The sequence below is a fragment of the Chlamydomonas reinhardtii genome, chromosome 12 (assembly GCF_000002595.2).
Source record: "Chlamydomonas reinhardtii strain CC-503 cw92 mt+ chromosome 12, whole genome shotgun sequence".
Lineage (NCBI taxonomy): Eukaryota > Viridiplantae > Chlorophyta > Chlorophyceae > Chlamydomonadales > Chlamydomonadaceae > Chlamydomonas > Chlamydomonas reinhardtii.
Window position 1 is genome coordinate 3637083 of NC_057015.1, and position 25378 is coordinate 3662460.

The 25378-nt window shown below is 67.5% G+C and overlaps 2 protein-coding genes across 2 annotated transcripts; both read right to left on the reverse strand.

The window, feature by feature from the left end:
• Positions 1 to 1074: 1074 nt before the first annotated feature.
• CHLRE_12g514200v5 (uncharacterized protein) lies at positions 1075 to 7770 on the reverse strand. The gene is made up of 13 exons (XM_001702952.2): positions 7314 to 7770; positions 7067 to 7215; positions 6816 to 6938; positions 6280 to 6439; positions 5955 to 6100; positions 5710 to 5808; positions 5363 to 5471; positions 4993 to 5176; positions 4611 to 4765; positions 3708 to 3881; positions 3334 to 3479; positions 3017 to 3166; positions 1075 to 2507 (listed from the first exon to the last, which is right to left on the reverse strand). Exons 1-13 carry the CDS (start codon positions 7390 to 7392, stop codon positions 2346 to 2348), a joined length of 1836 nt encoding a protein of 611 aa, XP_001703004.1. The 5' UTR covers positions 7393 to 7770; the 3' UTR covers positions 1075 to 2345.
• A 729-nt stretch (positions 7771 to 8499) lies between these two features.
• CHLRE_12g514250v5 (uncharacterized protein) lies at positions 8500 to 25260 on the reverse strand. Its single transcript, XM_043068277.1, has 22 exons — positions 24423 to 25260; positions 22748 to 24130; positions 22077 to 22586; positions 21717 to 21902; positions 21236 to 21508; positions 20802 to 21053; positions 20510 to 20645; positions 19162 to 20401; positions 18657 to 18966; positions 18185 to 18379; positions 17826 to 17987; positions 17419 to 17554; positions 16689 to 17210; positions 16289 to 16461; positions 15896 to 16045; positions 15336 to 15689; positions 14555 to 15178; positions 13512 to 14332; positions 13155 to 13284; positions 12672 to 12976; positions 12221 to 12467; positions 8500 to 12024 (listed from the first exon to the last, which is right to left on the reverse strand). Exons 1-22 carry the CDS (start codon positions 24843 to 24845, stop codon positions 9454 to 9456), a joined length of 11103 nt encoding a protein of 3700 aa, XP_042918372.1. The 5' UTR covers positions 24846 to 25260; the 3' UTR covers positions 8500 to 9453.
• Positions 25261 to 25378: the final 118 nt, after the last annotated feature.

Here is a 25378-nt window from a genome sequence, read left to right on the forward strand (position 1 = left end):
TGGCGACCCTCCACTCTGGCACGGCTGCGGGAGGGGGGGCGGGGAAGCTTGCCGTACACGGGATAGTCTTGGGTGAGCCAGCGCGGCACGCATCTTCTAACAGCCGGCACCGTCATATAGTCGCCCGGCGCGCCAGGGGTCTTCTATGGGGTACTCCTTATAGGTCTATGCAAAGAAATCGGGCCGGGGCCTGGTCGCAACTGGGAATAGGGGGCGGTTGCCGACCGTTGCCGATCACATGGGGCGAGTTGGCCACCCCGCACCCCTGCCCCCCTGCACCCCTGCACCCCTGCCCTGGTTGGAGCTGGAACATACAATTTATTATTTTTAGGCGGGCGACTGCTACGTATTAGTATTTGTTAATGCCTATTGCATGTAAATAGGCGGCGGGGAAATTCGGGCGGAGCGAGAGGTGCCTTCGCACGTCCATGGACAATTGACTTTCGCGAGGTTGCCCGAAAAGCAAGCCATGGCTTTGCGCAGTATGACTTCTGTACGTCGTAAATGTGCTACAAAGACACAGCAGACGGCGAGCCGTCATAAAGAGCCTGTCACCGTTGTCCATTTCTGTAGCGGCTCGCTCTCACGCCTCTTTCTTCCTGGTCCCGGCGCAACCCCCAGTGGCGGCGGGGCCAGGCTGAGAGCCTGAACGGCGCTAGCAGGGCGTGGGGCTGAGGGTGCACGTGTCGATTGGCGGCGAGTGACGTGACTAGTTTGTTAGCTGCGGGTTAGCACGGACTGTGCACCCCACCCAACCGGCCACGTCCGGATTTGCGGGGATGCCAAAGGCCCCCAACATAGAGGCGTGTGCTTAGTAGGCGCCCGCGTCAAGGTGGCTGGGTTGATAACGACCCGGGATCAGCCCTTTTCCTGCCATAAGGCAGCCACCTCCTTGTTAGGCGGGCGTGTTGAGTGCTACTATGCATGAGAGGGGCACACGCCTACCTATCACAAGGCGACAGGCGGGTGGGGATGTGGGCGGAAAGTGGCGACGTGGATCGCCGTACAACGGATCGAATGGTGTTGCGCATGGGCTTGCCGTTGCGGCAAATCCAGAAGGGGGACAGTGTGGGCGGAACGTGTAGTTTTACGCCATATACCGTAGGTAACCCTGGACTGGCCACGGAAAGTCAATTGAAGTCCTTTCACCAACGTCCCTACTACAGGGGAGACGGACGTGTGCTGACATGCAAGCCAGTTCAGTGTGCAGCTGCGTGCAGGACCGGCGCTGACAAGTCGTGAGATGTCCAGACTTTCAGTCGTATTGCAACGTTACGTCGGCCGGCCTGGTCTCCCACGGCACAGGCATCTATCACCATCATAAAACTGCCACCGGTGTGTCCACTCGCCTCGCACCAACGGCCAGCAACGGCACGTGCGCCACATCACCACAACTACTACTGCATTTCAAATCACTGGCCACAACACACGTTCGCACTCTGATCGTAGTCTTCTCTCGTGTCTACTTATATCAACCGCGGGCGTCACAAAATCCCCCGCCTTTTGCCACAAACATGAGCAACATTCACCCGGGAGCACGCCTGTGTACTCAGTTTCGACGAACACTTCAGTGTAGATATGAAATCCCGCTTGCAAAGCATGCGGGGAATGTGTTCGCCGAAATCCCTTGGGCTCACAGCTACAGCACTCAGAAATGCCTGCCTGTGAGACGGCTACAGCACCGTCCATTATGTGCTTTCTTTATTCCGATTCATGTAGCAAAACTTTTATGCAGGGTCGCAGTAAACACATAGGTCAACCCCATACGATTGCGCTGCTGCATACACGCAGTAAAAGGCAGTGCGTCAGGTTGACTCAAGGCAGCAGCACACACCTCTCCAGCGCAAGCACTGGTTCGGTACGTCACAGCAACACACACACACACACACACACACACACACACACACACACACACACACATAGACACACACACGCACTCTCACACGCACACCCATGGGCCCCCCGGCACCTCCCGATGCACGCCCCATCCGGCACGGTCCGATTGCAGCCTCTGAGCCAGCGGCAGTGCCGCGTTCGCACGTGGAAGCGCACGCGCACGCATACCGGACCCAGGCGCGGCGCACGGCACACAACGCGCGCCCATAAGAATGCACGCCACAGCCTTCAGTTGCTGTCTCCTGGCCAAGCTCCCGAATCCATACTCACGTGCGTTTCACCCGTCCCTCCGAACCGCAAACGCAGATGGCTGCAGCAGCTTGCCGCCGCAGCCTCTTCGGCAGTAGCCGGAGTCAGTCGAGGCCAAAGCTCCACTACGAACCCGCTTCCTTACGCCCTCCCAGCCCTCACCAACGAGGGGCCTCACAGGCTCCCATGACTTTTGCAACTTACACGGCCACGGGCTGGCGGCTGGGCGCGATGGTGGCCTGGCCGCGCAGCAGCGCCGCCGCGCGCTCCGCCACCATGACAGTGGCGGCGCCGGTCTGGCCGCCGGGGATGCGCGGCAGCACCGAGGCGTCCACCACACGCAGGCCCTCCACGCCGAAGACCTGTGTGGACGAGTGCGTGTGCGCGAACACGTACAGGTCAGTGCATGTGTACTGATATGCGCGCGCGTGTGTATATGTGTGTGTCTGTGTGTGTGGCAGAGGGGGAATCACTATACACCGTTGCTCAAGCTCAATGTCGAACAACCCCTTCCTCTGTAGCCTGTGATTCCATCACGATCGAGCTCCAGAATGCACGCTGCGACCCCGCACCACCAGCCTGCAATTCAAGCCTGGCCCTCCATCAACCCCTCTCCCAGCCGGTCCCCAGCCGTAATTTCCCACCCTTATGCCCCCCCCCCCGCCAGGCTGCCTGCCTGACCGGTGCCCCCCCGACATATATCGCCGGCGCCGCTCATCCTGCTGCTCCACGACGCCCCGGCCCCCTCCCCTCAGTATTATCGCTTGCAACTAACGCCTCTGCCTGCGCTCCGCTAGCTAGCTTCGTTTGGGTTAGTTCGGGCTGGTATTTACAACCGCCACGCCGTTCTCCATGAGCGGCTAACCCCCACCTTGAGGTCGGCGGAGGACACCACGGCGCCGGCCGCGGGCGAGGCGCCCATGGCCGCGGTGCCCACCAACGCGTTGCCCGAGTGCACGGTGCGGCGGATGTACTCCTCCAGGTCCTTGTCGCTGGAGGCGCGCTCGCCGGGGAACGTCTCCTGCGCGGGGGAGCGCGTTGGGGCGGAGTGGCAAGCACAACGTGAGCGCGCGGCGCAAGCCGGTGGCGGCGAAATGAGGAGAGGGCTGACTGAAGCAGACACCCTTTCCTGCAGTTGCCGGCTCTCTGCAGCCCAGCATACCGTTCAGTATACACACACAGCCTCACCTCCTGCAGGTACTTCTTGAGCGGCTCCTGCGCCGCGATCTTGCGCGCCATCTTGACGGCGTTGACCAGCGTGGCCAGGTCGGCGGGGTCGGAGAAGTAGTTGATGTTGATGGCGGGGTTGATGAACGGGTCAGCCGCCTTCAGGCCTGTGGAGGGGCATGGGCAGGGCACGGTCAACTCCAGTGGCGTGCAGTGCGGGCGGGCGGACGGAAGCGCGCCGGTGCATGTCCATTCAGCCCACGCGGCGGCCAGGGCACCATGCACCACAGCCCACCCCGGCTGCCGTTCTCGGTTTGCAGTCTGGTGACGCCGCTGCCCCCACCCCCCGTCGCAAGCTGCGTCCAGCCCTTTCCCTGCCTCCCGGCCCTTCTCACCGATGCTGCCCTTGCTCTTGGCGCGGATGGCCAGCAGCTGCAGCGTGATGCCGCCGGGCCATGCGCGGCCCTGCTTCTTGAGCTCGCCAAACACGATGTAGGACTTGACGCCATCGGGGTCCAGGGCGCAGCCCGGCACGAAGCGCATCTGCAGGTCGGGCTGCGAGAGCGAGGCTGCGAGGCAGAGCGATCGGTGGAGGAGAGGAGGATACGGTAGTCAGCGGCGCGATGAGGCGACGCAAGCATACGGTTGGTGGTCTGAGCGTGTCTGTCATGCTGCATGTGGGCAGTGTCTGTGCGATGCAATGTCACGTGTGTTAATACTTCAGGATATGGTATCTAAGTGTTGGTTCATGACCACGGTAAGCGAGTGGGCATGTGGCTGGAGCTGCAGGGTGTCAGAGAGCTACTATCAGAAAACACTCATCGAAGCCACGGGGGCTCTAGTGTTGTCAGCGAATCTCTCTGCGCGCGAGCGGTGATGTGCACCACATCTGAAACTCAGCCGCCACACAAACAGGCGAGCCGAGGGATTAACAGTGGCGCATGGCAAGCTCGCTAGGTCTGCACAGTGCATGAGAGCAGACTGGACCCAAAACAATGTCCATTGAATGCTGGAGAGCTACTATCAGATAACACTCATGGCGCCACGGGGGCGCTAGCGTTGTCAGCGAATCTCTCCACGCCGTTGCCGGCGGCGCTGTGCACCCCATCTGAAACTCAGTCGCCACAACAGCAGGCGAGCCGAGGGATTAACAGGGGTAGTGAGCATCCATTCTACCTACCCACCTAGCCACCCAGCCTCCACATCCCCCAGTAACCCGCCAACCACACGCTCCATATATCCACCCAATGCCCACCTGCAAGCAAAGATCCCCAGCCCGCCAGCCCCAATGCACTCACAGGAGGTGCGCACGAAGGCTCCGTGGTCGCAGCCGGTGGTGGCCAGCGGGCCGCGGCGCTGGAACAGGTACTGCGCCACGGCGCCCAGCTTGATGTTGCACTTGTCGTCATACACCTCGCTGGTCACCGACAGCTTCTCAAACTCTGGCTTGGCGCTGCGGAGGGCAGGGACATGGCACGTACGTGAGTAATCCGCGTGTGTACACCAATCGCCCATGCCTGAAGCCCGGCGCCAAGGGCTTTGGCCTGCCTGTAGCCCTGCGCTTGTAGCCTGGACCAGGCAACCCATCGCCCTTCGCGCCCGGCCTCTGTCTCCCACTCTCTATCGTCCATTCAGCCCCGCACTTCGCAGCCCATTGCCCAACACGCCGCCGCCGCTCACCGCGCCGCCAGCACCGCCGCGGGGTGGTCCTGCAGGTTCTGCCCCACACCCGACAGGTCCGACACCACATCGATGCCGTGCTCCTTCAGCGTGGCGGCGGGGCCCACGCCCGACAGCATGAGCAGGTGCGGCGTGTGCACCGCGCCCGAGCACATCAGCACCTCGCCGCCAGGGGCCAGCTCGGCTGCGGGGTGGAACGCACGCGGCGGGCGTCAACGCGGTGCATGGGTCCCGATACAATACGGTACTTCACTGCGTGAGTTTGCTCTTTTGTGCTGTCAGCGGTCAAACCTTGTCAGACTACCCTTCGCACCATCATGCATTACACGCCCGGCACCCGCTGCCCGCTACCCCCATGCCCCCTGCTCACCGGTGAAGCGGTCGCCGAACTGCTGCATGGCGTACTCCACGCCGGTCGTGCGTGCGCCCGACGAGCCCTTCTCAATGTTGACCTTGGTGGCCCGGGCACCAATCACCACCTGACAAGCGGCAGGCAGGCAGGCCAGGCATGTCAGCACAACCCTCTACGTTCCCCATGTCAGGGTAGTGGCAACCGCCCCTTCAGCAGATTCCCAGCCGCGCACCCAGGCAGATTTCAAGCCGCAAAGCACTCCCCCGCCACCGCAGACCCCTGGTTAGGCCATCTCCGCCGTCCTTGCCATTCCACGCATCGAGCGCAAATCTAGAGCCTCGTCCCTCGCCCCTCCCGCCCCGCACCTTGAGGTTGCCGCGCGCCATGGCGGGCTTGAGGTAGGTGCGGTAGGTGTCGGCGCGCTGGCCCTTCTTCTGAGACACCTGGAACTCACCGAAGCCGTCCTGCGGTAGGGTGGTAGGCGAGGCGCGAGGGCGGCGGCGTTGCCTTTAAAACATGGGCTTTCTCACTGGCCAAGTACCCCTCGCCCTGCTCGTCAACAACCGCGTCATTAACCCTTCTCTGTAAACAAATTGTAGCATTTTAATACCTGCGGGTGGCTCCAGTCGTTGAAATCGGGGTTGGCGGGCAGGCCGGTGGCGGCGGCGGCCTTGAAGAACTCATCGTGCAGCACGTTCTCGTAGCGCGGCTGCTCCGTGTTCATGCTGCCCCCAGTGCCGTGGTAGGGCTTGGGGCCTGCAGGGTGGCAGTGTGGCTAACTTACCAATTACACAAGTGCCGCCTGCTTTTCTAGAGTGGGTGAAGCCCAGCCGGTGAGGCCGCCCAAATTCCTTAGCACGCGCCCGACAGCTGCCCCCAACACCCCGCCATGCCACGCCACGCCGTGCCAGCGGCCACGCTGTGCTCCCACGCACCGTCGGCGTAGCACTCCGCCTTGACGAACCAGTCCAGCACGTCCTTACTGCTCCAGCCCTCCAGGCCCCAAGCGTCGTAGTCGGCGGCGCTGCCGCGGTGGTACAGCGTGGCGTTAGAGCCGGAGGAGCCGCCCAGCATGCGGCCGCGGGCCAGGTAGATCTGTGTGTACGGGAGGGAGCCAAACCATTTGGATAACAACGGCTTTGCTGGTGGCTGTGGTCAGTTCAGCCGCATGCAGACTTGCTGATGGACGGAAGTGCTCGGTGACTGGATTCTGTGGGCAGATGACGGATGTGGGAAATTGAGGCGGCGCGTCTGCACTACCGGGTCGGTCGGCTGGCGCAAGCTACCGTTTGCGCCGTTCCGCCTCCCAGCCTGCTGCAGCGGCAGGTGCCGCCAGCAGCGACAGGTCTAGCCTGCCAACCTGCTCTGACACCCATCCTCCCTGCTCTCAAGGCCGACCTCCTCGAGCGATCGAAACACTGCTCGACTGCTCATAGCTACGCCACCTGCCCCATACGGCCACTGGCCGCACCTCGCGGGCCACCAGCTGCTTCTGTGTCAGCGACGACATGCCCCAGTCCATCACTGGGTGCGCGAACAAGCGGGTGATGCCGGCGGGCACAGCCACCTCCATGGCGTCACCGGTAGGGCCAGCCTGCGAGGAAAGGCGAGCCAGGTGCAGAGAGAGGGGGATAAGGGTGTGTGCTCACCCACACACCGTGGCGAAAGCTGGCAAGCACCGTGGCAGGCTGACGGACAGCGGAGCTCGCCCCAACCACGCACCTCCAGAACCAGAACCTTCTTGTTTCCATCAGCCGACAGCTTGTTAGCAAGCACGCACGAGGCAGTGCCACCCCCGACAAGCACGTAGTCGAACTTCTCCGAGCCAGCTGGGCCCGCAGCAGCACGCACCGACAGGCGACGTGCACCACCTAAAACATGCATGTAATTAAAGCACATGAGGTCGTTTTTCAGGGGATAAAGCTGGGGCGTCCGACCCGATGCTTGCATTGCGCACACCAGTTCTCACCGACGCGACGGGCTGCCATGGAGCGTGGCGCAGCGCCCTTGGTGGCGCCGCGCGTCACAGTCTTGGGTCCAAGCATCATGGCCAAACCGACGCGAAAGGTAGGCACAATCAAGCCTGGCCGCTGGTCACAAGCGAGCTGAGATAGAAACAAATTGAACTACAGCAGCAGCTACGGACCTGTTCTCTACAAGTGACAAGGGTGCCACTGTTGTTTGCGCGATCAAAAAGGGTCCTTGCATGGAGGCTTGCTTGCGGGACTCGGCCGACTCGCAGGGCAGCACGCGCATAAGACCTCATTGGCGTCTCTGAGTATACCAGATCACATTCAAGCAGCTACTTTAGAAGGGCTGTCGTCGACACGACGAGGAGTAGCTTGCGGCACAGTTTTAATGCACATACCCGTTTGCAAATGTTTGTCCGGCGCGTTGAGATATTCGGTCTGCATCGTTGGCTCCTTATCATGCTAGTCTCGCTCTGTGCTGTCAGGGTCAAAGCGTTGACTTCCCCACCCTGCCCGCTCCCTCTCGCCCCTCCCGGCCCCGCCTGCCCGTCTTCTTGCACCGGGACGGCTTGCTTGGGTAGGGTGTGCCGAATTGGGGGTGGGCGAGCGTAGCCATGGTGTTGGGGTCGCCACAGCACAGGTAGAAGGGGTTCACGCCGCTGACAGGGAGGACGGCGGCGACGGCAATGGCGAGGATCTTGGCGAGGATACTTCGGCCACGGCGCACGGGCCGCCGTCATGGCCGTGAACAGCGCGGTAATTGCGTGCGATGCGTTGGGTAGCAGCGGCACTTGGTCGTATTGCCCTGCCCCTACTGCCGGCACTCGCATCTTTCCCAGCTCGGCTGCTCCGACTGTTGGTACCTTCACTGGTCGTCGGCGCTTATTCGCGGCTTCAGCAGACGCGGCTGCGGCGCCTTGCGCGGCCTTGCGCTTTGGCCTGCCAGACGTCGGGCGTTGCCAGGGGAGGGGCCTTCCCTCATTCCTTGGGCGTGGCTTCAAGGAGCCAGCTTGGCCGGCGCTCTGGAAAGGCGATGGTGCGCACTAACTGCCGCTGTCTGCCATCTGTTTGGCGACTGTTTGGCGACTGCTGCTGCTGTATGCAAATTTTGACTGCACGTCGGCAATGGAATTGACAGGGACTGACAATCCAGAACCGGTGGCTGGGAGATGGCCCCGCCCTACGGCCGACCGTGCATTACACTGTGATATTGGCCATGCCGCCAGTGGCCACACAACGCCCGTTGCACGCCACGGGACGACGCCAACCTGCCCATACCCTGTCCCATCGCACCGAGTGACCATGCCGCCCATGCGGCATGCCCTCAGCCATAAGACACAATCAAATGACTTGCAACCTGCACACACCAGAACCCACCTTCAGATCTGCTCCATCCTAAATCATGCCAGATGTCTCACGCCTGCTCATGCTAACGGCTCGGCTGATACGTCGCCCCTGGTCTCAACCCTGTGCCGCCGTGCTTGCCGCCACCACAACAAGCACGCAACACGCGGCACGTGCCACTGAACTACCCTGCCTTTTGCATGGCTGCACCGCTACAGTATGGTAGTGCTACCTGCCTGAACTGCTTGTCCACCACCCGTGGGTCACAGCCCCTGTGCTCTTGCACTGTTGATGCTTCACCAAAGCATACATGGCCTTTTATTGCATGCGAGGCACCCTCGACGCCCCCACGCTCACGCATCGCAGGGTTCCAGTTCTAAATGCAAACGCGCTGCAATCAAGACGTCGCAATCGCCGCTGAGGCTGCTTTTGCAACTTAAGTAAATCAAACTTCCCAGACGCATTTGGGATGGCTGTCATGCCCTCAAAACCCAACGTGCCCCGAATCAACCACACCATTTGGAGGCGGCGGGCGTGTTCCCTTGCCATTCGTGCCCATGCCATGTATAACGGTATTGCACACGCACGGCAGTCCACACAGTTCTGAACCGGCGCTGGGGGCCACGCGTTGTGGCAAGTAGACAAGAATATTACCGCCATTAACATTTCCGGTCAATCGTAAACACATCCCCACTTCGAATGTCATACTCCATGCAGAGTGAGCAGTATACCCGACCCTGAGCTAGCCATATACTACCCAACAATCATTTCCTAAATTACTGAAAGCGCCTGCGCTCACTCTTTCCCGTCCGCGCTGGCCTCGCCCTCCGCCGCAGCGGTGTCAGCTCCCGCCGATTCCCGCCGCCCGCGCTCATCGGATCCCGCTGACTTGTTGCCGCGCGCCTTGCCGGACGATTTGCCGCCGCTGCGGCCACCGCCTCCCCCGCCTCCCCCGCCGGCTCCACCTGCACCCAGGCCGCCCAGGCCCATGTCCCCCATGCCGTACGCACCCAGCCCCGCCGCCGCCATCCGCGCCAGCTGCTCCCGGCCGAGCTGCTGCTGCTGCTGCTGCTGCACTGCCGCCAGCAGCTGCGCCGATTGTATCTGCGCCGCCAGCGACTGCTGCTGCTGCTGCAGCCCCGCCCCGAACATGTGCCCCGCCGCGCCGTAGCCGCCGGCGCCCATGCCCATGCCTGCGCCCATGCCTGCTCCTAGGCCCATGCCCGCGCTCATGCCCGCGCCCATGCCCATGCCGCCGGTCATGCCGCCGCCCATGACGCCACCCATGGCGGCAGCCTCACCTCCCGTCGCGCCCAGCGCGGAAGCCGCCAGCTGCTGGTGCTGCGCTGCCGACAGTCCGCCCCACAGATGCTGCCCGCCGCCGCCCATGGCCATCCCCATCCCCATGCCCATCCCCATTCCCATTCCGCCCAGCGCGCCAGCGCCGCCGAACGCGCCGGCGCCCATGCCCATGCCTGCCTCCGCCGCCAGGCCCGCTGCGGCCTGCGCCTGCGCCAGGCGTATGGAGCCCATCAGCATCTTGGCCCGCTCCTCCTTCATCTGCCGGTCCATCGCCTCCAGCTGCTGCCAGCGCTCCAGCACCTCCGGATCAACACGCCCGGTGGCGCCCTTGTCGCCGTCTTTGTCGCCGTCTTTGACAGCCCCCTTGTCACTGCCCTTGTCGCTGCCTTTGTCGCCGCGCTTGTCGCCGCGCTTATCGCCGCCTTTGTCACCGCCTTTGTCGCTGGAACGACCTTCGCGCTCGCCGCGGTTCTCGCGCTCACTGCCATCACGGTCACCACCACCGCCGCCGCCGCCAGCCGCACCGGTGCCCCAGCCGGCACCCGTGAAGCCGCCATGCAGCATGCCGCCCATGCCTCCGCTCGGAAGCCGCACACCTCCCAGCATTGCGCCTCCGAAGCCGCCCAGGCCGCCAAACCCGCCTGCTGCAGACATCTGCGCCGCCTGGGCGGCTGCTGCTGCCGCGGCGGCGGCGGCGCTTGCTGCCGCCTGCTGGTTCTGCTGCTTCAGCCGCTGGTCGCGCTGCTTGGCGGCGGCCGCCAGTGTGCGCGGCCCTGCGGAGCCACTGCGAGCGCTGGATGGCTGGCGGTTCAGGGCGGCGGCGGTCTGGGTGCCGCTGGTGCCGCGTGAGGTGCTGGGCGCGCGCGCTGCAGCCTCACACTCGGCCTCAGCCTCGCCGCCAGCATCGGCGGCCGCCGTGTCGCCGGCCTTCGGCGTCGTGGCCGCGGCCTTCTTGAAGGGGCTGGCAGCAGCGGCCTCGCCGCCGGTACCGACCTCAGCATCCGCGTCGGCGGTCGCTGCCGCGGCTCCGCCGCTTGCAGCCGCTGCGCCAACGGAGGCCGCGCCCGTGCCGCCCGCACCGGAAGCCGCGGGCGCGCCCCTGGCGTCACTAGCCCCGCCTGCAGCACCGTCGGCAGCATCGGCATCCTCCGGCTGCACAACATCGCCCTCGGCGCTGCTGGTCGCGCCACCGCCGTCATCGCCGTGACCGTCACCGCCGTGACCTGCACTCGAGTCGGCTGCGCCGCGGTCGCCGCCCCGCCCACGCCCACCGCCTCTTGCTTCTTCGTCTCCGCCTTGGCCATCACCTGCTGCCGCTGTCGCTGCAGCCGCAGCTGCGCCCATGTTGGCCGCGGCCAGCAGCGCGGCACGCGTGCGCAGCCTCTCCGCCAGGATCTGGTGCTGAGCCAGGGCACTCAGGCTGCCCACGGCGCCTAGCCCGCCCAAGCCGCCCATGCCGCCTAGCCCGCCCAAGCCTCCAAAGCCGGCCAGGCCTCCAAGCCCGCCCATGCCCATGCCGCCCAACCCGCCCAGCGCGCCCATGCCGCCCGTGCCTCCCAGCGTCAGCCCCATGCCGGCCCGCGCCGCCGCCGCCGCTGCCAGGCTGTTCATCACCACGCCGCCGCCCAGCCCGGCGGCGCCAGCCACCGCCGCCGCCCTCGCGCTGGCAGCGGTGGCGCCGCCGACGTTGACCAGCGCCGCGGCGCGCTCCTCCCGCAGCCGCTGCAGCACCTGGCGCATTGCGAACGGCATGGACAGCTCGTGGCCGTAGGCCTTGCGGTCGCGCGCGCAGCAGCGCGGGCACCAGTAGTCGTCGGGAATGTACTTGGGCTTGCGGCTGCGGCGCAGGCTGGAGGCCAGCGAGCCGCCCAGCCCGTCGTCGTCGTCGCTGCCGTCGCCGGCGCCGCCCCATCCGGCGGGCGGACGGTGCAGGCCCACGCACTCGAAGTGGTACCACTCGTCGCAGTGGTCGCAGCCCAGCATGGGCTCGCCCTCCGCGTACAGCCGGCGGCACAGGCAGTACACAGACGACATCTCCGCCAGCCGCTCGCACTCCTTGTCCACCTGAACAAGAGAGCAAGGGCCCAACGGGTGTAGGGGTGCGCCATGACGTCTTGGAGTCCGCTTGTAGCTGCAGTGACATACTATTCAAGTCTGGAGGTTGCAAATGGTCGCGAAAAGCCGCGCCCGTCAAACCGCACCCCGCCCGGCTCCTGGCCCGGCTCCGCTGGCTGTGCCCCAAGTCTCGACCCCCACCCACCTTGACGGGCAGTGCCGACGCCGCCGTCAACGTGCGCCGCGCCCGCGCCAGCAGGCCCTGCACGACGGGCCGGTTGGCGTCCGCGCCCGCCGCGTTGCGCAGTGCCGCCTCCACCTCCCGCACCTCGTCCAGCCAGGCGCGCGTCACCGCCTGCCGCGCCTGCAGCGCCGTCACCAGCGGGTCCGAGGGCGGCACGCCGGAGGCCTCGGCGTCACGCAGCAGCCTCGACAAGGCGTCCAACGTCAGCCTGCGTGCAGACAGAGGTGTGCGCCGCGGGAAAGGGTTCGTTAGGACGCAGGTTTGGCTGCAAGAGATGTTGAGGTGGGTTGAGGTACGGTGTTGAAATGCCGTGCAGTTTGACGGAGGGCAATGACGGTACGCCGCCCCGTACGCATGCCCATCGAACCCAATCCGGGCCTCCATCCGGGCTCCAAAACAGGCTCCGACCCACTTCTGCGAGCCGAAGACCAGCGGGCCGGCCTTGACACGCCACCCCTCCAGCTTGAGCAGCAGCAGCGCCGCCGTCAGCAGCTCCGACGCGTCCACCTCGCAGCAGCAGCCCTGTTTGATGATCTCGCGCAGCACGTGCGCCGACGCCGCCAGCGTCTCGGGCGGCGGGCCGGCACTGCCCTTGGGCTTGGGGGTTGGGGTGGCCCCGGCGCCCTTGCCGGCAGTGGTGGCAGCGGCGCTGACGGCGGAGCGCTTGGATGCTGTGATGAGCGTCTCGTGTGCGGACAGCAGCTGCCGTGCCAGGGCCTGAAAGGGATAGGCAGCGGCGGGAAGGACAGGAGGGGCGCGGGGTTGACCGTCACCCGCCGTCTCTTTGGGAGCTGAGCCTGCGACGCAGACCCCTGCCGCCTGCCAGCCGCAGCCCTCGCCATCCGTCCTTACAACCCCCGGGCCTCAGCCCCGCTGGTGTCTCGGCCCTGCGCACCTCCCATCGCCTGAAGTCGTCCACCGCCGCCCGCAGCTCCCCCTCCTCCGGCAGCTCCACCCGCAGCGCCTCCGCCCCCGCCAGCAGGTCCTCCAGGTCAGACAGCAAGGGACGCCGAGTGCGCCGGAACCTGAGAGGGCCAGGGCACGTGTTTGATTGCGTTGTGTATATGCATGTGCAAGAGCATACCGTATGTGAAGCTGTGTGTTTGCGGTGATAGCCCCGAGCTGCCGTCCCGCCCCCTACTATCGCTTGCAACTGTCGCCTCTCTGCCTGTGCTCCGCTAGTTTGGCTTACTCCGGTTTAGTATGGGCCTGTATTAACAACCCCATGCCCCCGCCCGGCGCCGGCGCCCACCTGCTGCACAGCGCCTCCAGGCTGCCCACGTCCTGGCGCGTGGTGGCGGCGGCGCACAGCGGGCACGCCCAGCGCTTGGCGTTGCGCGCTCCCGCCGCCGACAGGCCGCAGCACCGGTGGTGGTACACGTCGCCGCAGGCGCAGCATATCATGACCGTGTCCTCCGCGCCCGACGTGCTCTGGCACAGGCACATGATGGGCGGCTGCCCCGGCGCCGTCCGCGCCAGCAACGCCGCCACGCCGGCGCCGCCCTTGGCCGCCAGCTCGGGGCCGCCGGCGACGCCGATGACGGCGGCCAGGGGGTCGGTGTCGTCGTCGTCGTCGTCCGAGTCGGAGCGCGGCGGCCGCGGCGGCAGGCCCCGCAGCAGCTCCGGCGGGATGGCCTGCGGCAGGACCATGGCCAGAGCCGACGACGGCAGCGGCAGCGGCTCCTCCGCGGCAGCGCTGGCGGCAGCCGCGGCCGCCCCACCGTCCGCAGCACCGCCGTCAGCCGCTACCGCTGCTGCCCCGTCTGCGGCTGCGGCTTGCCCGCCCTCCTGCTCCCCCTTCGCCGCGCTCGGCTCGCCGCCTGCCGCCTTGTCCTCGGCCCTTGCCGCGCCGTCCTCCTCCGCACTGCCGCCCAGCGCCGCCTCGTCCTCGTCCGCCTTCAGCTCCGCCTCCGTGGCCGCCCGGCGGACCCCAGCGCCCTCTCCGGCCCCCGCCGCCTCCAGCGCCTGACTGGCCGCCAGCACCAGGCGCCCGCTGCGCACCGGCTCCAGCCGCAGCAGCGCCGCCAGCGCCAGCGCCGTGGTTGAAGTGAGAGAGACCAGCGCCCGGTCCATCTGGAGAGAAGGGCGCGGGGGCGGCGGCGGGGCACGTGCGGGTTACGGCAGGAGCCGTGCCAACAAGATGAGTGGCAGGGACAAGGAAACGCTCGTGCTAGCCGGCCACAACCTGCCTGGGCAACCAAACGCCACAGACGACAAACCAAGAGGGCTGCCATCCAACCGTCCCAACCGTCCCAGCTGCTCTGTCTAGGCCGCCAACGCCCCCCGTATCCGTACCTTGACGACGGAATTGCGGCGCAGCAGCGTCTTGCGCAGCCGCTCCCGCCACGCCTCCGCCTCCGCCAGCGCGCGCACCGCCGCCTCCTCCAGCTCCGGGTCTGGGCCCAGCGGGCTGGTCATCGCCTCCTCGTGCATCAGCGCCAGCGTCTCCAGCGTCACACGGCCCCGCCCACCCAAGCCCACGCCCACGCCGCCACCGCCGACGACCCCAACACCGAACCCGGAGCCAGGGCCGGCCCCGGGTACTCCCGCCTCGGCTGCGCCGCCCATGCCGCTGTCCCCTCCAGGCAGCAGCTGCTCGCCACCGCCGTAGCCGCCGCTCATGTAGTCGTCATGCGTGCCGCTGGACTCCATGGCTTCCGGCAGCTGCTGCTGCGGCAGCAGCAGCGCCGCCAGGCGGCCGCACCGCCGCTGCTGCTCGTCCAGCAGCGCGTCCAGGGTGCCCAGCACGTCGGGCGCCAACGGCAGCCCTGCGCCCTGCTCGCGCCAGGCCAGCAGCTCGCCCTCGCTGATGGGCAGCGTGTGGGGCGGCGGCGCGCGCGCGGCGGCCAGGCGCGCCAGCACGCGCATCTCGAAGGCCGTGGCCTCCACCACCGCGCCCGACAGCGCGGAGCGAAGCACCTGTGAGTGGAGGCCGGACGTTACAGGAGAGGAGGCGAGGCCCGCTCCATGAAAGCAAGGTGTTGGGCTACAACTGGCAGTGCCCTGGCAACTTGCATTTAGACAACGTTGCGTGTGCGGCCCGCCCCGCCCCCCTCAAAGAAGCGGCACCACTTACGGGGTCCACGGGCAGGTGCAGCGCTGCGGCCTTGTCCAGTGCGGCACGTGCGGCTTTGAGCGGCGCCGGCGGCGGCACCTCCCGGGCCGGCGGCGCGGCCGGCGGCTCCTGCTCCTGCTCTTGCTGCATCGCGCCGCCCGCGCCACTGCCACCAGCAGCACCAGGGCCGTCTGCGTCCATAGGCTCAGACGCGCCCCGGCCGGCCTTGGCGGCTGCCGATAGCGGCGGCGGCGAGCCGCCCTCCAGCTCCGCCGCCGCCGCCGCCGCCACCAGTGCCAGTGCCGCTGCGGCCTCCGCCTCCGCCGCAGCCTGTTCCTCCAGCGGCAGGAACACCAGGCCAAACACCTCCCGCACCTGCGATGCAGACGAGGCAGGCAGGCAGCAGGCGCAATGTGACGAGCCCTTTCGCTTCCAAAACACCCGCGGCAGCGACCCACACATCGTCGAGGCCTGTCGCGTCAGCGCGTCCCAAATCCTCTCCCGTCCCCAGCTACGCACTTTGCGCTCCATCCGTGAGCGGTGTGACTGCAACGCCCCGCCTCCCTGCCCAGTCCACTCACGTGCGCGTTCCACTTGACCGCCTCCAGCCAGCAGCGCACCCGCACCAGCTCCGGGAACTGCAGCCCCAGCTGGCCGCCCTCCGCCACCAGCGCCTCCGCCGCCGCCACCAGCGACTCGTCCGGCTCCAGGGTGGGCTCACACAGCACCTCCTGGGGCGCCGGGATGGGAACGGGGCAGTGGGGCAAGGATAGTGAGCAAGAAGCACGGCGGGAGACCGGGATGTGCTGCGCATGGCCGTAGTGAAAAGGAACTGAGGACACCTGGAAAGGCACCAGTGCACAAGCACCCGCGGCACCGAGCCGCAAGCCTCGTCAAACTCTCCCGACCCCTCTTCATAACATGCCGGCCCGCTCCCGGTATACGCTCCCCCCCCCCGCCCGCCCCCGCCTCACCGCCGCCCTGTCCCTGAACAGCGAGGCGCCTGTGAGCAGCTGCCTGAGCGCCGCCAGGTGCGCCTGCGGCAGGCAGTGCGCCGCGAAGCCCAGCGCCTCCGCCGCCGCCAGCGCCGCCTCCACCTGCTTGGCCGCCGGGTGCTCGCCGGCGTCCGCCTGCAGCAGCAGCCGCTCTGCAACGGCACAGGCAAGGTGGGTCGCAGTCAGAGGCGGCGGCTACAATATAACTCCACAGCAGCAGTGCGGTCGGATTCTCACTGGTAGCCTTGAATCATGCCAAGCCAGCCATAATTGACTCGGCCTTGCCGCTCGCCCTCTGGACCTGCCGCCTGCCCCAGGCCCCTTCCCCGCGCGCCCTCCCCCCACCCCCACCAGCCTGGCCCCACCCGCCTGGCCGCACCTGACGTGTCCATCCAGCGCTGGGCTCCCTCGCACAGCCGCGTCATAACCGCCAGCCGCTCCAGCCGCAGCCCCAGCCGCGCCCCCTCGGACACAAACGCCTCCAGCTCCTCCACACTGGCAGGAAGGTCAGCTGCCGCAGCAGCCGCGCCGCCCTCCTCACCCGTCGCCGCCTCCGCACCCTCGCCCGCCTCCGGCCCCGCAGCAGCCGCACCACCTGCAGCGCCACCGCCACCCGCCGCCCGTGCCGGGTCCCGCACCGCGCTGGCGTCCACCGCAAGCAGGGCCTGCGCGCGGCGGTCCCAGGCCGCCGCCGCCTCGTGCCGCTGCCTCAGCGCCTCGTAAACCTCGCCGCCCACCGCGCCCATGGCGGCCGCCTCCGCCAGCGCCTCCGCCAGTGTGCTGAGGGTGGTCTTGGCGGAGGCGCTGCCCAGCAGCCGCCGCGCGCTCTCCTCCCACTCGCGCCGGCGGATGAGCGCGCGCAGGCCCTCCGCCTCCGGCATCTCCACGCCCATGCGCTCGCCTGGCAAGGGCGTTCATATTCCAAATCATATGGCCGCATGGAGATGATGAGCATGGTGCTAATGAACGGCCGTGGTATGCTAGGGTTGCGGCCTAGAGCCGGCTCATGCGGCAGAGCGATATGGTGTCACACAAACACACATGCGCGCGCACACACACATACACACACAAACACACACACACACACATGTGCATACGCACACACGCACCAGCGTGCAGCAGCAGCCGCATCTCCTTCAGCGGCGGCGCGGGCTGCCTGCCGCCGCTGGCCGCCTGCACTCGCGCCAGCCAGTCCGCCGCCTTGTCCAGCAGGTCGCTGAGCTGCCGCACCTCGGGCAGCGAGACCTGGGGCGCCAGCGGCAGGGGCAGGGGCAGCGGCGCCGGGCACGACTGGTGAGACCATGGCGTGGTAGGGCGGATGACTCCGCCATTGCATTCACACGCTAAGACGCAGGGGCAGAGCAGTGGCATAGCACCGTGCACGAGCTCCCCAGCGGCCCTGCGCAGTGGCTGCGGCACGGTGCTTGGACCTTAAGGGTGGCTTCCCCGCCAGCCCCAATGAGCCCCGCCGCCTTCCCCAACGCCCGAAGCCTCGGCCCGCCGCGCCTGTGCCTACCGGCAGCTCCCCCAGCTGCTCCACGAACGCCCTCAGCTCCGCCAGCGGGGCCTTGCGCCGCAGGAGCTCCTTGGCGGCCGCCGCCGCCGCCTCGCAGCGGGCCAGCAGTGGGCCCGTGGCGGCGGCCTCGGGCAGTGGCAGCAGCACACGCGAGGTGGTGATCTGCGCGGGGCACAGGTCGGAAGGGGTTTCCATGCATGACTAGTTAGGAGCACACGATGCTGGGACGGCACGAGGGCTGTGTTGTGAGCGGCTCTGGCGGTGCCGGGTCAACCGGTGCAGGACAAGCACTGGGATGCGGCAGTCATGCATCGGCTCCACATACACACGTGCGCACACGCAGTCGTGAGCACACACACCTCTTGGTGCAGCTGCCGCAGCTGCGCCAGTGTGGGGCGCTGTTCGTACGGCCAGGCCTGGCTACTGCCGCTGCCGCCACAGCTGCCCTCCGGCGGCAGTAGCAGCTGGCGGGCTACTGCTGCCAGCTCGCGGCCGGCCGCCAGGCGTTGCTGCAGGTCGGTGAGCTCGGGAAGGTCCACCAGCAGCCCCGCGGCCTGCAGCGGGGGGACAGAGGTGTGTGTATTAAAGAGCACAAGGAGAACAAAGCACAAAAGCAGTGTTTGCGATGCCAGGACAGTGGCGTATGTGTGTGCGTGTGTGTGCGCATGTGTTGAACAGCGAATGGAAATGAGACCCGCCCAAATGCCGTGTGTATGTGCGTGTAAGACACAACGTACGATGCCAACGGGTGAAGCGGTCGCGGAGCGCGCATACGTGTGACGCGACCAACAGTCAGCGCATCAGCGCACATCACCCCTTACCCCCTCTCACCTTGGCGCCCAGCTCTTCCATCGCCGCCAGCGGCACCAGCGGCCTCTCCTCCACATCCTCCGCCGCTGCCGCCTCCCCACCGCCCGCCGCCCCGGCTGCCGGCAGCGGCCCCATCAGCGCCACGTACTCCTCGCGCCAGGCGCGAGCGGCGCGCGCTAGCTCGCGCAGCTTGGGCAGCGCCGGCGCCACCATGGGCGGCGGCTCCACCCGCAGCACCGCGTCCAGCGCCTCCAGCGCGGGCCGCCCGCGGGTGGCCGCCATGACGGCGTGGCTCCACTCGCGCGCCGAGCGCAGCGCCGCCTCCGACTCTCTGCGGCGTGGTGGGGAAGTGTAGAGATGGGGGATGGGGAAGTGTGGGAATGGGGATGGGGATGGGAGTATTTGCATCAGTGCATGACGACAAAGGAAAGCCGCCAAGTGGGATTGGCATGATCACGGCCAGGGTGGAGATTGGGACCACGACCGCCTCCGCCACACACCACCGTCCCCCTCCACCACCACCCACCTGGCCTCGTCCATGTCGCGGCCGCCCCACACGAACTGCTCCGCCTCGCCCAGCGCCCCCTCCACCTCGATGGGCCGCGCCGTGCCCGTCCGCAGCAGCGCCCGGCAGCGGCCGCCCCAGGCCGCCGCCGCCGCCACGTGCTGAGCCTGCAGCGCCGCAAGCTGTGCATCCGGGTGTTGGTGTTGCTGGTGCTGCTGGTGTTGCGCGGGTGTCGCCGCGCTCCTGGCCGCAGCCGCCAGGCCCACTGGCGCAAGCACAGCTGCAGCTGCAGGTGTGGGTGGCGCGGGAGCGGCTGCGGCTGCGGCTGGCGCTGGCTTGGTGCCGTGCGGCGCAGCCACTGCCACGGCTGCTGAGGGCTGCGGCGTGCGCGATGTCTGGGCCCTGAAGATGGGCCGGGCCGAGCCAGGCCCAATGAGCGGATCGTCGTCGTCGTCCGCGCTCTCCGACTTGAAGCGAGCAGCCATCCCGGCGCCAGTGCCTCCGCCCCCGTCTAGGTCCATAGGCGCCGCCCCGGCCGCCGCCCCCGGCTCAGCCTTCACAGCCACATGCCCCGCCACCGCGCCAAGGCCCGGCTCTGCCTTCGCCTCGGACTTGCACGCGCCCCTCCAGCCCAGCGCGCCGCCACCGACGCCGCCAGCGCCCTCGGTGGCGCCGACCGCCGGCGCCGTCGACGCCGCCACCAGCGCGTCTGCCTGGGCCGCCGCCAGCGCCGCCGCCTCGGCCTCAGCCGCCGCCAGCCGCTCCGCAGGCACGCGCGCCGCCACGTCCTCCGCCAGCTCGGCAAGCTCGCGCAGGCTGTGCCGGTACACCAGCCGCCACCGGGCCGGCGCGCAGCCGCACAGCGCGTCGGCGTGCAGGCAGCACACCAGCTGGCCGGGGCAGCAGTCGCACTCTACCGCGCTCAGGTGCAGCGGCGCACGGCACACCTCGCACTCCGCCTCCTCGTCCGCCGACGGGGCGGCGGCGGCCGCGGTCGCGACCGTGCCAGCTGCGGAGGTTATGCCGCCGGTTGCAGCAGCGCCGCCAACCGGCGCGGAGCCGGCGCCGCCTGGTGGGGCGTCTGCGGCGCCAGTCTTTCGGCTCTTGCGGTTCTTCCGGCGGCCGGGCAGCGCTAGAGCGCTCGCCGAGGCACCTGTACCACCACCACCACCACCGCCACCGCCGTCGCCACCGCCAGCCGACGCGCCGCCGGTGGCTGCGGCCGCCCCACCCGCGCCCATGCGCCTGCTGCGGACGACACCTGCGTCGTGGAGCCGCCCGAACGCACACGGACATCCCCAAATGCGTCAGCACGTTTCACAAAGACAAGCTCCGATACCGGTACCTCTGGCCGCCCCGCCGCGCTCACCTTGTGCCCACAGCCCCAGCCACAGGCGCTGCTCCTGCTGCGCCAGGCGCCTGAGGGCCGGCACCAGGTAGCTGCAGGGCGCCGGCGCCGCCTCGCGCCGCGCTGACGTCAGCAGCAGCTCCTCGGCGCCCAGCAGCTGTGTGAAGGCAGGCACAAGAGCGCGTATTACAAGCCAGCTGGCATGCGTTACGGTATCACATGCCGGGGTCTCCACCTTGGTTGCCGCCTCACATGCTGCCCCCGCGCTGTACACCACGCCGCAGGCCCCATCCCATCACACACGCGCTCTCACCGGCGGCCGCTTGAACAGGCGATACCGGGCCGCCGCCGCCGCCGCGTGCAGCGCCCACTGCGGCGGCGCCAGCGCCACCGCCTCCGCCAGCCCCAGCCCCAGGAACACGGCGGCGTGGTAGGTGCCCGGCCACGTCACCACCAGCTCCCCCGGCGCCTGCGTCACGCCGTACACGGGTAAGCCGCCGGCAGCCAGCGTGCGCGGGTTGAGCATCACTGCCAGCTGCAGCAGCGGGTCGAGCTGGTTCTTGGCCTGGGGTGCGGGGGAGCAGGAGGAGCAGAGGGGAGCCGGAGGGGGGGGCGGGTGGAAGGGTTTTTGCCTAGGCAGCGGCGGACCAGAGACCAACACCACAAGCAGGGGCAAGCAGGGGCCACAACCCCACCAGTCACCTGCAGCCGCAGCGGTACTTGCCCCCTTCCCCTCTTGTTCCCCACCTCCTGGCGGGTTGCCGCGCGGAAGGCGCGCTCAAAGAGGTGCTGCGCCGCCGCCGGCACCGCGTACCAGCGCCGGCCGCTGCCGCCGGCGCTGCCGCCCTCGCCGCCGCCACTGCCAGCCCTGTGTGCCGGCGCGTGCAGCCAGTGCGCGGCCGCCAGCCCGGCGTCCTCGGTGTGCCAGCAGCAGGTGGAGAAGGTCATGCCGGCGGTCAGCCAGGGCGAGGTGACGCCGGGCAGCACCGCGCCGGGCGGCAGGTGCCGAAGCAGCCAGCCCTGTGAAGCAGGAGCAAGAAAAAGGGAAGGGGCACGGGTAGTCGTTCCCAGTCGTGGAGGTCGGGGGCATGCAATATATATGGATGGGACTGCTGTTTTGTCCATGGCAGCAAGCGTTAGAGGTTGTTGAGACAAGACACGGAACCCAACAACGCCCATGCAGCGCACGCATGCCATCCCCACGGCGTCGCAAGTTCGCATGCCCTACCTCGAGCCGAGGCAGGATGTTGAGGTTCCAGCCTTGTCCCGTAGCCGCAGGCGCAGCTGCAGTGGGCCTCGGGAATCCGCTGCCGTGCGTGGCTGCGTCCAGGTCTGCGCTGATGAGCACCTCCGCCTCGTCCTCCACGCCATCCACCAGCCGCCAGTATTCCTCCTCCACCTCCTCAGCAGACAACTGGCGAGAAAAGGCCAGCCGGGCGGAAGCGAGGCGACAAGGAAGGTTGAAGACCGAGCGAAAGAGTTCAGTCACAAGCGGGTTACAGGCCTGTGGGTGAACCTGTGCGTGCTGCGCCCAAAGTTATTCCGCACGCGCCGCTTTCTGTTTGCTCCTTCGCGCCGACCCACTCACCTTCTTGGCTTTGGACTCGCTGCCCCAGTGGCTTTTCCGCATTGCCGCCGCCATCTCCTCAAACTCCGGCCAGCCCATCTCGCCGCCGTCGGCGAACAGCGCCCCCGCGGCCTCGGCGCGCGCGCAGCGCGGACACAGCCAGTCACCCTCCGGAACCGCGGCCAGTGGCGGCATGAGGCAGTACAGATGGTAGCCGCGGTCGCAGCAGTCACACAGCAGGATCTCGGCCTCATTCTGGCCGCTGCTGCACAGCTCGCACACCAGCGTGTTGATATCACTGGGCAGGCCGGAGCCGGGCGGCGAGGAGGGAGAGGCCGGGCCGGCAGCGGGCATGGCGGCTGCGCCGACGCCGCCGGCGTATGCGGCTGAGTCGGTGTCAGGGGAGACGTCGACGCTGCGCGGCGCGCGGCCCCTGCCGCCTGCGGCGCCGGCAACGGCCGCTGGCGCAGCGGCTTTGGGCTTGGCCTTGAGGGAGGCGGCGCAGGTGATGGCGGGCGGCGTGGTCTCGCGCTAGAGCAGGCGGGTGAGGAGCAAGGGAAGAGGTCCATGCATGTCTGGGATGGGGTAGCGGCGGAATATCGAGCAGCAACGGGTGTACCTCCCAAGATTTCGCCCAACCCACATCAATTCCCACGGCCCTGCCAACTCCGTCGATCCGACCCAGCACTCACCCCGCCCGGCACTCCCTCCTCGCCCCCTCCCGTCTTGCGCTTCTTCTGCACTGGCACCGGCGGCCGCTCCCGCGCCTCCCGCAGCTCCGCCGCAGCCGCCGCCTGGTCTGCCAGCTTCGCTGAGGGCTTGCGGATGCGCTTGTTCGGGTCCTGGGGCTGCGCGGCCTCCGCAGCGCCGCCACCTGCTGACGGAGACCAGTCGGCGCCGGCCCCTGCGGCCCCTAGTAGGGCTGCGGATGTGGCAGGTGCGGCTGCGGGCTCCGTGCCCGGCGCCGCGGGCTTCTTAGGTGTCGCGCACAGGCCTAGCATTGCCTCCAGGATTTCAGCCGCCTCGGCCGCCTCAGCCGCATCCTCCTCCTGCTGCGCTGCCTCTGCAGCGGCGCGGGCGGCGGCCGCGGCAGCGCGCGCGGCCGCAGCCCGCGCCTCCTGCTCCGCTTGCTCCTGCTCTAGCTGCTGCTGCTTTGCCAGGCGCTCCTGCTGCCGCTTGGATTTGGGCATTTGGGGCTGCGCCGCCCCCGCTGCAGCGTCGCCACCATCGGCCCCGTCGGCCCCCGCCTTCGGCTTGCCCTTGCCCTCCGGGCCGTCGCCAGGGCTGGCGTATGCGGAGCCCGTCGCGCCATCCCTGCCATCCCTGCCTTGCGGCTTGCGCGCGCGCTTCCGCTCCGCATCCTCGTCACCAGACCCCGACGCGGCACCAGCACGCGGCCACGAGCGCCCCGACAGGCCCTCGTCCGCACTGTCCGCGCCCTTGCCCATCATCGCGCCCTCCTGCTTCACCGCGCTTACGCCCTCTGCACTAGCACCGGCACCTGCGCGGGCGGCAGCAGCAGGCGGCCCACTGGCTCCGGCGGGCTCAAGAGCTACCAGCCGCTTGCGCTTGAACGACCGCGGCCCTCCATCTGCGGAAGCTGCTGTGGTGCCGCGCTGTGACTCTGGCGGGGATGCCGTCTGTGACACGGCCGGCGCCGCCGCGGCGCGTGGCGTCCGTCCCGCTGCCGTCGTCCCCGCAGCCGCCGGTACGCCCGCGGGCAGCGGCGCCGCCCGCCGCTCAATGCGGCGCATCGACGGCGGCAGCAGGTTCAACCCCGGCTGCGGCTGGGATCCCGAGCGCGGCGCGTCGGCCGTGGCCGCGGCAGTTGCCGCGCTGCCGCCTGCCCCAGTTGCAGTGCCGCCGGCACCGCCGCCCTCGCCCTCCCCAGCCTCGTGCTCTGCCTCCAGCCCCAGCTGCCCCGCCTTGCGCGCCGCCTCCGCCTCCGCCTTCACGGCTGCCAGGGCTGCCGCGGCGTCGCCGGTGCCGTTCTTCCAGTCCTCGTACGGCAGCAGGTGCTTGACGTACAGCTGCCGCATGCCGTACGCCAAGCTGGTGGCGCCCTTTTCTGAGATCTGGGGGAATGTGCATTGGAAATAGAGGGTGTTTGTGTATAAGATGAGTTGCGTTTAAATGTGTGCTAGGTTGCGGGGCGCCGTGCCCTTGGGTCTTGCCTCGGTAGGGAGGGTAGCTTGGGTGGTGCCTCCTTGGAACCCCCAGCCTATCTCACGCCCCGCTGGCGGCGTCAGACGGCCTCGCCTTGCCCCAGCAAGCTCACAACGCTTAAGGAAACGCAACGCAATCTGCTGAGGTAGAAAGCAAGCCGCGGTCGTTGGACGCGGCACCGTGGGGAACGGTCTGGCGCACCTGCAGCACCTTGGCCACCTCCTTCCAGCGCTTCTGCTCTGTCACCGCCGAGTAGCCTCCCCGTCGTTGCACGGCCTTCAGGAGGACAAATATATCGATATCTTTGCCAAGGAACTGCGGATACTTCCATTTCTTCAGCTCTTTGCCCTGGGTTTGCAGAAACTTGTCATAATCGAGGTAGAAGTCGGTCAGCTGCTGGGCAAAATCCCGGTGCTGTAGCTCATGGACCTTTTGGATGCGTGTGGGGAACCGCAGGCTAGACAAGTCCAGCGAGAAGGGCAGTTCCCAGCCCTTCGGCGGGACAATCTTGCAGACACCATACGGCTCCGCTAGTGGCCTGATGCTGGCCAGGTATGCAACCGGGTCTGCCCAATCAATCTCGTCGGGTCGAAAGGTCGGGGCGGAGCCCACAGACGCGGTCATGGCCACCGTCTGATGCCTGCAGTCCGCTCAAGGACCTCCGGCCTCAGCCTTAATTGCTTCCACAAGAGAGTTGTACATCTTCTATAAGTGGCATAACTGGCTGCTCGTGCGCGCCCTCCCGCGGGGGCCGCTCGGGAGTTGCGCTTTCAGAAGGTGAGTGGTGCCTTAAGCAAGATTGGAGCCAGGGCTCGTTGATTGGTGCTCTATGATGACAGGAGTATTATTCGGCACCGGTACCTAAGCCGGAAGCCCCCGGCCAACCCACGGCGACCACCGAGCATGTCGGCATGCGCGACCTCGTCCAGAAAACGCGCAATTCTCCGGGAACAGGGTGACAGCCGACTTGTACTTGGTCCTTATATTTATCTTAAGTCTTGGGGGGATAGCGCCGGCTGCCTGCGGTAAGTTTGGGTGCTATAGGTGACCACGCCGAGGGACTCACGCGAACACTTCTTCCGGGCCTGGCGCGCCAGTATTCCTCAAGCAAGTTCGTGCGCCCATACCTGCAGACTAAATCGAACTTCCGTGTGCGG